Source organism: Phascolarctos cinereus, unplaced genomic scaffold, assembly GCF_003287225.1.
Source record: "Phascolarctos cinereus isolate Bilbo 61053 unplaced genomic scaffold, phaCin_HiC Scaffold_5;HRSCAF=322, whole genome shotgun sequence".
Taxonomy (NCBI): Eukaryota; Metazoa; Chordata; class Mammalia; order Diprotodontia; family Phascolarctidae; genus Phascolarctos; species Phascolarctos cinereus.
In genome coordinates, this window is record NW_027555958.1 from 210,977,099 (window position 1) to 210,991,049 (window position 13,951).

The window sequence follows — 13,951 nt, forward strand, 5'->3', positions numbered from 1 at the left end:
CCCTACAGTCTGCAGCATTACAATGCAGCAACCATGCCAAGGGAATTTCCTCCACAAACAATAAACATGAGTCTATTAATCAAGAGTCATTCCAAATAGTTCAAAATTGTCTCATTAAGTCTAACATCTTCTAGTCCTTAGCAATAGATTTAACCAAATTAATTTGCTCAATATGTGAATTGAGGAAATGCCACACTGGGGTCAGCCCAATGTTCTACCTGGCCAAGTATTCTACTCTCTAATAATACTTCCAAAGAACATGTGGTGAAAAGACACGTGGTGAAAAACAACAGCAACTGTCCTAACGAGGTTAGGGATATAGCCTAAATAGTCTAAAATTCTCAAATACTCTAAGAAGGACAGCTATATTCATAACATTATCTAAAAACTTTTTTAAACTGGATCTTCAGCTTCTTCTTGCCCTCCCTACATCCTTTATTATTGACTATCTTATAAATACCATGACACTAGAACCTTCTGTTCATAGAAATCAAGATCTGGCAGGAAATCTCTGAAAACCTTTAAACTGTTCTTTAGTGATGCACTAAAGGAGAATGACATAATTTCACAGGAAGAAAAAGTCAGAAATTCAGCCCTAAGGTGAATTTTGAAGTTACTATGAAATTTTTTGGGGGGGTGAGGCACTTGGGGTTAAGTGATTTGCCCAGGGTCACACAGCTAGTCTCAAGTGTTTGAGGTTGGATTTGAACTCAGACCCTCCTGACTCCAAGGCTGGAGCTCTATCTACTGCGCCACCTAGCTGCCCCTGAAATTTTCAGTGATCCAATACTATCAACCTGAAAATCTAGACACACTTCTCTCAAAGACTGAGACCATTTCCATTGAAAATCAAATGTCCTGACATTTATCTAGACACACATTTAGTTTCTCAACTTTTCGTTTTTGTTTTGTTTTTCTGTTTGTTTGTTTGTTTGTTTTTTGGTTTTAGGCAATTGGGGTTAAGTGACTTGCCCAGAGTCACACAGCTAGTAAGTGTCAAGTGTTTGGTCTGAGGCCGGATTTGAACTCAGGTCCTCCTGACTTCAGGGCCGGTACTCTATCCACTGCGCCACCTAGCTGCCCCTTCTCAACTTTTCACATAGAAAAAATAAAACATACCTATCTTCTTCTTTAAGATAATTTAAGAATAAATAAAATAATATGCATATAAAAAAAACAATTTTTTTAAGAAAGAACGAGATACAATTAATTTCAAGTAAATCTGTACACCATTAGTTTTATAAGAAAAGGAGTTCATTCTTTATTTGTGATTTGGACTAGATGAGAAGTTGTAAAATCCAAAGTAGTTAGATCAAAAATGCTCAGAAGGATGATAGAATCCTTTTTCACAGCCAATTCTGATTAGTTTTGCCAGAATTTGGGTTTAAATGAAAACTGTTTAAATGTAGTCAACAAGTGCTAATAAAACGGCACCTAGGTGGCGCAGTAGACAGAGCACTGGCCCAGAAGTCAGGAGGACCTGAGTTCAAATTCGGACTCAGACATATAACGCTCACTAGCTGTGTGACCCTGGGCAAGTCACTTAACCCCAAGAAATAAATGCTTTTTAATGTTTTGTTTTGTTTTTTAATTTTTGGTTTGGGATGAAAAAGAAAGATAAAATAAAACAGTACGCGCCTCTTCTAAAATATATCAGATATTTATTTTTAAAAATAGGACCACACCAGTATTCTCTATAATAACAGTAGAAGTGGAAATAGTACACACAATTAACCTACAGAATAAAAGACAAGGTCATCACACAGCTGTATATATTTTTAAAAAGCCACCACTTAAAGAATTGTACCTTCAGCAACTGTTTTAATTTGAACCTTTCAAAATCTTACTCATATTTGCTGAATGCAGCTACCTCCAATTTTCCTTGTATTATTTGTGACACCATCAACATATACTCATTTTTACTATTAAATAGAAAGAACTCTCTCTGACTTCAGCTCTAAACTGTAGGAACAAGATCCTAGAGGGTACTCTACCAAAGATCAGGGTAAAATACTCAGTGTAAAAGACTTTAAGATACATCACAATGTATATTGACCTTCTTCAGGTTAAGAAAAGGAACTACAAAGAAATACACAGGGAGGGAGAGAGGAAGGAAGGAAGGAAGGAAGAAAGGAAGGAAGGAAGGAAGGAAGGAAGGAAGGAAGGAAGGAAGGAAGGAAGGAAGGAAGGAAGGAAGGAAGGAAGGAAGGAAGGAAGGAAGGAAGGAAGGAAGGAAGGAAGGAAGGAAGGAATGGAAGGAAAGGAGGAAATAAGCATTTATTAAGGGCCTACTATGTGCCAGGCACTGTACTAAACAGTTGAGATTCGAATCCAAATCAAGTCACAAGAGTAACTCTTACAAGTACTATCACTCATTAGCCCTCCATACTTGTCATATGCTTGTCAAGTTATAGAATGAAACTACTTGAGAACAAGGACCATATCTAAGTTTTCTCTGTACCCCGGTACCCAATGGGCACTTCTACATTCACTGACTGTTAACTTCTCTGAGGAGTGAAGTAGTTAAAACAGGAGAGCAGAGATCACCTCTTGGGAGGAAAGCTTTAACAACTGAAATACTCAAGACCAGACAGGAGAACCAGGTCACCTGAACCTCATACTTGTTTATGTTTTGTTTCTTCATGTTAGAGCCAGCTGAGAGGATGTGCCTTGCCCTCAAAACATCAATAATAGTATAATTTGGAGCACTGAGCTGCACAAACTAGGGGCAAGGACCCTACTCCTACACACCCCCCCCCAAAACTTTCTCTCTATTATTTAGAACAAACGAAACTCACAGCCATACCCTAATTGTTTAAGTTATGCATCTAGGGAATTTTCTTCAGTTTAAGGAGAATATTTATTGAATACTCAATAATGGAGGACATTATTTTTATTCATCAAACTATAGAAACAAAATCTAACAAAATTTAACTTTCAAAACAAGACACAAAATCATATTTTTTTTTAATATTAGGGTATGTCTGGACACACCTGGCACAGCCTATACATCTGCCTATGACAGAATGGCAAGCCCCCAGTGGATTCATTTATCATTTTACATAGGACATTTTCTCTTTCTTCCTCACTCATTTTAGTCTCCAAGCCTATGATCAGGTTTAGTTTAAAATCTGGGATACATTTCAAAAATTCTGTGCTACCCAAAGTACAAAAAGATATGTACATAACTCAATTCTGTGGCAGGAGTACATTTGCAAATTAATCTGAACCCCTTCTATTATGGGAAAACAAAAACACTTTGAAAAGACAAGGATTTTGAAATTAGCAAAATTTCAACTGCTATTTTAAAAAAAGGATTTAAAGAAAGTCAATATTGTTTCTTCTATCTAGAGATATTTTTTTAAAAAAATGAAACATCAGGAACCCACCAGGGTATAAATTCAATCAGCTGCATTTTATTTCTTACTAGAAAAACTATGAAAATCTTTATAACAGACAACAGCCTCTAGTTTTCCTGCAAACGATAAAACGTGCTCCTGAGCTCTTTACATTTATCTTCACAATTAGTATGGGGTTATTCAACTTATTTGTTCATTCTTTTTAAGTACCATCAACATAGACTAGTCATCATCTAAGTTTTCCTAAATGGCCAAACGCAGCATGATCTCTGTTAAATTCCAGAATAACAAAGGACAGGAATCACAGAGAGGGGATGAGACAAGGTTAGCTCTGAAAAAAATCAAGCAATGTACTTACTGCCAAAGCCTTGGACAGTTTGGCTCTAAAGTCATTCAAGATGATTGACACAATATCCTGATGCGGCACAAAAGCAAAGCCACGCTCCAAATAGACTTTCCTTCCTCGGAACAAATCCAAAGCATCAGCAAAAGGAACCTGGAAGTAGAAAACCAGAAAAAGTAGGTTATTGTGTAACAAGCTCAGTTTCCATATGTGCTAAACCTAAATAAAGCCCACATTTAGACAGTGCTTCCTTTAAGAAACAACATCCATCACAACAAACCCAGAAGAAAAAGAAAAAGAGTAAAGTCATACTGCATAAAATGGGGAAAAGGAATGGGGTAGGGAAGGAGTAACACAAACAAATCATACGAAATCACTTGACTACATTAAATAAAATAGCTAACATTTATATAGTTCTTAGTATGTTCCAGGCACCGTGCTAAGCTCTTTACAATTATTATCTCATTTGATTCTCACAACTTTTGGGAGGTAGGTGCTATTATTACCCCTATTTTATAGATGAGGAAACTGAGGCACACAGAGATTAAGTGACTTGCCCAGGGTCACACAGCTAGTAAGTGCCTGAGGCCAGATTTTAACACAGGTCTTTCTCACTCCAGTCCCAGCACTCTACCTACTGTACCACCTAGCTGTCCCACATTTGCAAGTAACTGCAAGTATTTAGGGATGGGGGAAGATACTAACGCCTTACTTCTGCTCCATAATAATCATGACAATTATTTATTGGAAGATAGAGAAAAAATCCACAACCTGTTATTTTATCAATGACTTATGATTTCATTAATGCTAGGGATTCTCCCTCTACAGATTCAGAGTGTCAACTCATTTCCAATTCAGTCATAGACAGCAGCCTGGGAAACTCAGAGGTTAAGTGACTTACCTGCCCATAGTTATAAAGCCTTTCTGTATCAGAGGTCGGTCTTTCTAGATCAAGACTAACTCTATACCTATATCACACTGGCGACTCAGCTTCTCAGTAACAAAAATACTTATAATTCCAATTATCATCATACTGCTTTCTATTTATAGAACTTTACTTTTTTATCACTTTCACAGACATTATCTCACCTGATCTTCCCATAACCTCTTTCCCAAAGGTATTACAAATTCTCATTTTGCAGACGATGAAGTCAGGGCTCAGAGAGAGTTGAAGCAACTTGCTGAACATCACACAACTAAGTAGCAGGGCCAGTCTTGACTCTACATCTAAGCTTTTTCTCCTACATTACCTTACCAAGCTGAAAACTGAAATCTCTACCAACTTACAACTTTTTAGGTTTCCTACTGAGCACTGCCCCCTACTCTTTATTTCACACAGCATCAAGTGGAATGTGTGCACAAAATATGTACTACTAAAACTATCAAGATAGTATATAAGTAGCCTCCAAATGTCTCTTACTCTGTTCACTGTAAATTTAAAGAGTTTATTCCAACACTAGAAAATGTCAATAATGAAACAACCACTTTACTGTTCACTTTTTCTATTAAATCAATTTTTCATCTCTGTTTATTGCTCTACAATTGTTGTTCAGTTGTTTCAGTCTTGTCCAACTCTGTGACACCAGTTAGGGTTTTCTTGGCCAAGATACTGGAGTAGTTTGCCATTTCCTTCTCCAGATCATTTTCCAGATGAGGAAACTGAGACAAACAGGGCTAACTTACTTGCCCAGGACCACACAGCTAGCAAGTGTCTGAGGCCAGATTTGAACTGCTCTACCTCACTCCAGGCCCAGTGCTGCCCATAAAAGTTTCGTTGTTGTTCGGTCATGTCTGACTCTTCATAATCCCATTTGGGATTTTCTAGGTTGCAAAAATAGAACTTTGGGAAGGGAGATGCTCCGTGACTTATTTAGTATATTATTACTATATTATTTGACTTTAAATACTCTTGTATAAGCAGACAGAAATATTGTCAGAGAAAGTACAACACAAAAGGACTCAGGTGAATAAAACAAGATGTAAGATTTTCCAGAGTGCGAAGGAATTTTTCTCCTTCAAAAGATGAAATGGAAAGAGGGTCCCTCCTTCTTCCTCCACCCTCCTGCAAAATAATACAAAGATCCCACCTTCCAAGATATAGATAAGAGTTAAAACATTTATAAATGACAAATTCTGACAAACTTCACTTGACAGATCTGAAAACTATTTTTAACTTAGAGGTTTTAGATCTTTCAAATAAGGATAATATTGGCAAAGTACTTTGATTTCTGCTCTGGAGACCTGACCTCCTTCTCCTCTTCTCCCTGCCTGGCCAAAAAAAAAAAAAAAGTTTGCCTTACTTAAAACTATTGGCACATTGGGGCCATATTTCATTTCTTAGTTTTTCTGGAGTATCCTGTAAAAAAGTTTCCCAAGAAATACAAGGCCAAACCACATCAATGACTTTATATGTCTTGATCCTTAATAATGATACTTTTTAAAAGGTGCATATAGAATATAAAGGCTTGAATTAAAAGTCGATATATATGAATAACTGGCTTTTTTTTTAAATTCAAAAAAAAAACTATAAAAGGTATAGAGGTTTGCTTTGTCTAAGCTGTGTTCAACCATTACTTGAGCCTTTTGAAGGCGGCAGGGAAGAATATTTTTGGTCCAGATAAAAGTATAAGCTGTTTGCTAGGCCTTCCAAAAATGGAGTGGTACCACAGAACCAGAAATTGATTGTCTAATGTAATTTGATTAGGTTTATGCCTGATAGTAGGGCAGCTAGGTGGTGTAGTGGATAGAGCACTGGGCTTGAAATCAGAAAGACTCGTCTTCGTGAGTTCAAATCCTACCTCAGACACTTATTAGCTGTGTGACCCTGGGCAAGTCACTTAACCTCAGTTCCTCAACTGTAAAATGAATTGGAGAAGGAAATGGTAAAACACTCCAGTATCTCTTCCAAGAAAAACCCAAATGGGGTCACAGAGAGTCATGACTAAAAAATGACTTAACAACTAATACCTTATAGTTATATAAAGAAAATATTTGTTTTCCTTCCCATAGTACAGAATGGAATGAATACCAGATGAAGACATCAATTAGGTCACCCAGAAAGAAACAATTCAAATAACTATGGATCCACAGTTGGGATAATACAAGATTTAACAGTTTCTACAGTAAAGGAGTAGAGGGCTTAGAAAATGATATTCCAAAGGGCAGAAGAGCTAAGATTATAACCAAGAATCACCTAACCAGCAAAACTGAGCATAATCCTTCAGGGTTTTGAAACACCGCACATTCAATGAAATAGAGGACGTTAAAGCATTACTGATGAAAAGACCAGAGCTGAATAGAAAATCTGGCTTTCAAATACAAGATTCAAGAAAAGCATAAAAAGGTAAACAGAAAGGAGAAATCATAAGGGATTCAATAAGGTTAAACTTACATGGGAAAATGATACTTGTAACTCCTAAAAACTTTCTCATTATTAGGGAAGCCACAAGGAGTATACATAGAGGGCACAAGTATGAGTTGAATATGATGGGCTGATTCTCTTAAAAAATTAAATTAAAGGATGAGAAAAAGGAATGCATTGGGAGAAGGGGAAAGGGAAAGGTAGAATGGCATAAATTATCTGACATAAAAGAGGCACAAAAGAGTTTTTATGGTAGAGGGGAAGACAGGGAAGGAGGAGGTTTGTGAAACTTATTCTCATCAGAATAAGTTTAAAGAGGGAATAACATACACACTCACTTGGGTATAGAAATCTATCTTACCATACAGGAAAGCAGGAGGGAAAGGGTTGTGTTAGAAGGCAAGGTGGATTAGGGGAGGTAAAGCCAAAAGCAAAATACTTTTGGGAATGGACAGAGTGAAAGGAGAGATAATAAGATAAACCGGGGGGGAAATGGGACATGGGAAATATATAGTAATCTTAACTGAAAAAAATTTAGAGCAAGTTTCTCTGATAAAGATCTCATTTCTCAAGTACATAGAAAAATGAGCCAAATTTATAGAAATAAGAGCCATTCCTCAAGTGATAAATGGTCAAAGGATATGAACAGACAGTTTTCAAGAAGCTATCCAGTCATATGAAAAAAATGCTCTGAATCACTACTACAGAAATGCAAATTAAAGCAACTCTAAGCTATCACCCCACACCTACTAGATTGGCTAATTTGACAAAAAAGGAAAATGACAAATGTTGGAAGGGATATGGGAAAATTAAGACATTAATGCATTGTTGCTGGAGTTGTGAACTGATTCAGTCATTCTGTACAGCAATTTGGAACTATGCCCAAAGCCATGCATACCTTTTGACCCAGAAATACCACTATGGGGGTCTGTTTCCCAAAGATGAAAAAACAAAAAGGAAAAGGACTTATATGTACAAAACAATTTATAACAGCTCTTTTAGTGGTGGCAAAGATTTGGAAATTGAGGGGATGTCCATCAATTGGGGAATGGCTGAACAAGTTGTTGTATATGATTGTGATGGGATACTATTATGCTATAAGAAATGACAAGCAATATGCTCTCAGAAAAACCTGGAAAGACTTAAATAAACTGATACAAAGTGAAATGAGCAAAACCAAGAGAACATTGTATATGGTGACAGCAATACTGTATGATGATCAACTATGAATGACTTAGCTATTCTGAGTAATATAATAATCCAAGACAATTCTGTAGGATTTATGATAAAAATGCTACCCATCTCCAGAGAAAGAACTGATGGAGTCTAAATTCAGATTGAAGCATACTATTTCTTTATTTTTCTTAGGGTTTTTTTTGTCTGTGTCCTCTTTCACAACATGACTAACATGAAATGCGTTTTTCATGACTGCACATGTATAACATCAATCGCTTGCCTTCTCAATGTGGGGGGAGGGGCGAGTAGAAAGGAAGGAAGAAAATTTGGAACTCAAAAAAAAATTTTAATAAATGTTAAAAATTGTTTTTAACATATAATTGTGGGAAAAATTTTTTTTAAAACAAGACCATCCCAGGATCGAATTACAGAACCAGGGATATTTAAGTCAGAGGCCAAAAAAAAACTTAATGGGACAATGTGAGCATGCATGATTAGTATCATCAAATATTAGAAGGTCTGTTTAATGGGTTTTGGCCAGGCCCTGCTACAAACTCCACAAAGAACCCATTGTTTTATATAAATGTTAAGTGAAGAAATACCCCAAGGGCAGTAGGCATGGTATGAATTTAATTATGTGAGAACAGAAAATACGGCTGAATGACGAAGTCCTAAAAGAAAAAATCATAAAATGGGAAAGAAAGAAAAAATTCAAAGACTACCCCTAATTCATATTGTTGTTCAGTCATTTCAGTCAGGTCCAACTCTTCATGACTCCATTTGGGATTTTTGTGACAAAGATGCTGAAGTGGTTTGCCGTTTCCTTTGCCAGTTCATTTTACAGATGAGGAAACTGAGGCAAACAGGGTTGGGTGACTTGCTCAAGGTCACACAGCTGGTAAGTGTCTGGGGCCACATTTGAACTCAGGAAGATGAATCTTCTGGAGTCCAGCAAGGCTTGATCCACTGCAACACCTAGATGCCTTTCTAATTCATCTTGTTTTGACAACTGCTGAGCAACCTCTGGGCTGATGCAACATCTGGCTTTCAGGGATAAAAGTAATCTGGAGGGGCATGGAGTGATTCTGCTCCTCTGACTTGGCAAGACCCTTAATTTACATGGCATACTTTTATTTAGACCTGGGACAAGCTTCCCTGGGAGGACAGAGAAAGACACTGGAAGTCTGTCCATTGACTCCAACCATTAACTGGATGCAATTTTGTAACATGTGTCCTTAATTTCTGCATCCTCTGATGATGAAGGAGAGGGGGAGGGGGAGGGGCCAGGAAGGAGGGGGAGGAGGGGGAGAGGAAAAAAAAACTGGGGATCCCGGGATAAAAGTTTCACTCGTCTGTGAGACACAATACCTGGCAATGGGAGGCCCTTAATAAGTGCTGGTTGGCTTGACTTGAACGTGTCTCTGTAGGTAGCAGGAAAGAATTAGAGAACTGACCGGAACTGGTCAGACTGCTAGGTGGGACAGCTATTCTGAGAACCTGTAGCCAGAAGAGGCTAATAAGGTTTACATCTGAGAATGTGTTTCTAAGATTGCCCAAGAGACAACAGAGAAGAAACCACAGTAAACATTTATACAGCACTTTAAGGTTTGCAAAGTACTTTATAAATATTATCTCATTTGATCTTCACAACAATCCAGGAAAGTAGGCACTATTATTATCCCTATTTTATACATGAGAAAAATCAAAGCAGACAGAGGTTAAGTGACTTGTCCAGGGTCACACAGGTAGTAAATGTCTGGAGCTAGATTTGAACTCGGGTTTTCCTGACTCCAGCTCCAGCATTTTATCTACTACCTAGCCATGTCAGTCCTCCTACATTTTTATTTAGCTTTCTTTTTAAAATATATCTTTATTGTTGCTACGAAAAACAAATTGGCTAAATAAAGTAATATTATGATAACAAGACTAAAAAGGTAGGCTTCAATAACTTAAGAGAAAAAAAACTTCCAACAATTGACATATTATTTATACATCACTCCTCTGTATTCATTAAGTGCTCTTGGTTAATTGTCCCCAACAACATTTGGTCAGCCAGAACCTGGATGTTGTATACACGTGCAAGTAGTAAAAATGTACTTCTTCTCCAGAATTCTAAAAGTCATACTTTCCCCTATGAATAACCCCCAACCCTCCAATTACTCAGGTATTACTATAAAAACAAAAATACTGAAAAACAAAATCAGTTGTAGTAGCAAACCTTAGAACCACAATCAAATTAGAATATTGTACCAATTAAGGGTGAGACATCCAAAAACACTAAAGGGAAAATCATCAACTTCCCCACAACTATTCTAACTTAAGAGTTACAAAAATCCTAGGAAACATTCAAACAATTTTCTCACCTTATAAACAGCTTCTAATTCATACTTGTTTCCACCTTAAAGGCATGGATGAATCAAGAATATCCTGAGAGTGGAGCGCCTTTTCTTCTTTACTAATCTGAAAGAAAACATACATAGTACAATGTTTAAAAATGTAAAAGACCTCAATGTTAATTTTTTAAAAGCTATTATTCTTTGGTGACAGGAGTCTACCCTTCTGCAGAACTGAAAAACTCCCCAAACTTTCTCCATTATATATTATTAATGAAGCCATTTTTCAAAAGATGTTCTATATTTAACATGAGATCTAGTTACATATACCATCATCAATGTCATTAGAAGCACACCCTACAACTTCTGGGCCTCTGTTTACCCATTAGTACAAAATGCTTTCCATATCCCCACAGGGACACTGTTAGGACAAATCAAAAAAAAAAAGAAGGTAGAGGGAGAGAATGAGAAACAGACAGAGGGAAGGAGGGAGAGAGAGACAGAGAAACAGAGAGGCAGAGACAGACAGAGATAGACAGAGAAACAGAGGAAGGAAAGGAGAGACAGAAAGAGACAGAGACAAAAACAGGGAGAGACAGAGGGAGAGAGACAGAGGCAGGGATAAGGACAGGCGGAAGGATAGGAAGAGGGAGATGGAGAGGGAGAGCCAGAGACAAAGATAGGAAAGAATCTTTCATTTCTAATACAAAACACTGTAAATATTGCCAAATTTCTTATTCACAATTATTAAACTCTGCACACACATACACTTCTTTTTTTCTCAGAACTATAAATCTACTATTTTAGAACTGTACTGGCTTGCATATTTTCAAATTAAGAGTCTAACTCTGCCACTAACTCTGGCTAAAGCAAGAGCACTTAAGTCACTTCAGTTCTCTTTATCTCAATTATCTAATCTATATAACGTAGGGGATGAACCAGGAGATCTCCAAGGTCACAGAACTTCCAAGTTATGAGGGCCCTCAGACACCATTCAAGTCAATACCTGACCAAGAATGCCCTCGACAATATATCGACAAGTGGTCAGCTGGCTTTTGCTTGAATGCTTCCCCACAATGAGAAGGCAATCACAACTTCCTATTTTGGCCCATTCCACTTTAGGCTAAGATTTTTCAGCTTTCATCAAGCCTAAATTTGCCTCTCTACAATGCTGACCCACTGTTGGTCTTCTCCTCTGAGGCCAAATAGACCAAGTCTAATTTCTCTTCCATGTGACAGCCCTTCAAAGCTTTGAGGACAGCTATCATGCTCCCCTAAGACTTTTCTTCTCTGCATCCCTTCCAGTTTTAAAAAAATATGATTCTATTTGCAATATAAACACATACACTTAACTTTCCTCCAAAGAGGAAAAACTTCCAAAAATACTAGAGCCTTTCTATCTACATAGCTCTGCCCTGAATCTGCCCAATTACAAAGATTCCAATAGGCAGGTTAACACCATCTACCTAGAGATCATGCAGTATGACATGCAAAATGGAAGAAAAACGAACAGATCAATAAACATGGATTCCATAGGAAAAGTCAAAATATGAATATTCTAATGCAGGTATGAAAACAGCAATTCCAGGTCAAGCTAAGAGAAAAAAGTATCAGATAAACACAAAAGGAGATAAGGGGTGGAGATGGCTTCCAATCGTGAAAGTGCTATGAACACACAGAGCATCAAACTATTCTAAATGACCTCCTATTTCCATGCTGATAAGTCTTATGTGACATGAATACCTCTGAATATTTAACATTTTCCATCAAGTCTCACACTCAAGTTATAAATTCACACATCATATGTGCTGTGTTCATTTTTTTTACTTCATCAGATACTTAAGCATTATACGAAAGGAGATCTTAAAATAATACAAGCAAAGAATTTTAGAGCAAAGAGCTAAGTTAGCTATAACTATATTTAGTTTCAAGGCTTATTACACATTACTTCCAGTCATGTAGCTATGACCCCAAATTGGGCCCACTTGCTGTTACTGATACACAACAGGGCAATGGACCTGTAGCTAGGAAGACTTAAGTTCAAATGCAGCCTCAGATACTTATTAGCTATGTGACCCTGGACAAGTCACTTTACTTGTATCTACCTCAGTTTCCTCATCTGTAAAATGGGGACAAAAAAAAAAATATCACCTACTCCCAGGGTTGTTGTGAGGATAAAATGAGATAATATTTGTAGGGCAATTAGAAAAACTCAAAGCATTATATAAACGCTCGCTACTATTGTTATTATTTCACCTCCTACCTGTGACTTTGCACAGGCTGTCCTTCACGCCTAGAATACACTCCCATCTTACTTCATAGAAAAGCATAGCTCAGGGGCAGGTGGGTGGCACAGTGGATAGAGCACCAGCCCTGGATTCAGGAGGACCTTAGTTCAAATACGGCCTCTGACCCACAACACTAACTAGCTGTGTGACCGTGGGCAAGTCATTTAACCCCAATTGCCTCACCAAAACAAAAAAAAAAAAACACAGCTCAAGTACCACCTTCTATGGAAAGCCTCTTTGAATCTCTCCACCAGCTAGTGCCTTTCACTCCCTCAAAAAATTACTCTATCTCTATTGTGTGTATATGTTCTATTTACTTATACATGTATATGTTGTATTCCCCTCCTCCCCCCCAAACAAAAAAAAAGAATGTTAGCTTTTGAGGAAAAGAATTGTTTCATTGTTTTTTCCCTTTGTGATCCTAGTGCTTAGTAACATACCAGGAATAGAAAATGTGCATAATAAATGCCTTTATCCTAAAGTCAATAGAAAAGTAACTTTTTGTTCAGGACAATGACATGGTCAAACATGAGGAATTCTTATGGTAGGGATTTTATTGGATCTAGCTGTGTATTTTAAGGAAGGACAAGAAAGAAAGTAGGAAGAGGTTAGCTACAACATTCCATGTTTATTAGTCTGGTAAAACTGTTATTATCTCAAGGCTTGTTTGTTTACAAAAGGGGAATCAATTCTTACCCGGGAAGAAAAAGTCCAGCATGGGGGGGAGAGTGCCAATGATTCCAGCAACTATTCTGCAACATCGCTAAAGTAACTTGCCCAACATAACAGAACCAGAATGAGCTACAGGCTGAATTTGAATCCAGTTCCTGTATCTCACAGGTTCAGATCTATTAAACTTCACCTTACATTTACACTAACAAAATCATAGGTGATTGTTAAGCAATAAAAGCTTTGCCAAGTAAACTTTAGGGAGGCGAATCTCCAGCCTAAGGTAAATTGTTACACTCTCAAATACTATAAGTTGTAAGAGATCCTATTTCCCAAATATGTTTTTTGTCTGCATCTTTTACAAAATGTCAGAATGCAATAAGACAGCTCTCATAAATCTTACATAAAACTGGAATAGGATA

At 37.2% G+C, this 13,951-nt stretch overlaps 1 protein-coding gene across 1 annotated transcript in view; it reads right to left on the minus strand.

Moving 5' to 3' along the window:
* PRIM2 (DNA primase subunit 2) overlaps positions 1-13,951 on the minus strand; it is a 351,568-nt gene that overhangs the window by 280,690 nt on the left and 56,927 nt on the right. Inside the window, 3 exon segments of the mRNA XM_078155303.1 lie at positions 3,718-3,855; positions 10,603-10,638; positions 10,640-10,699. Of these exon segments, the coding sequence (XP_078011429.1) occupies positions 3,718-3,855; positions 10,603-10,638; positions 10,640-10,699 (234 nt within the window).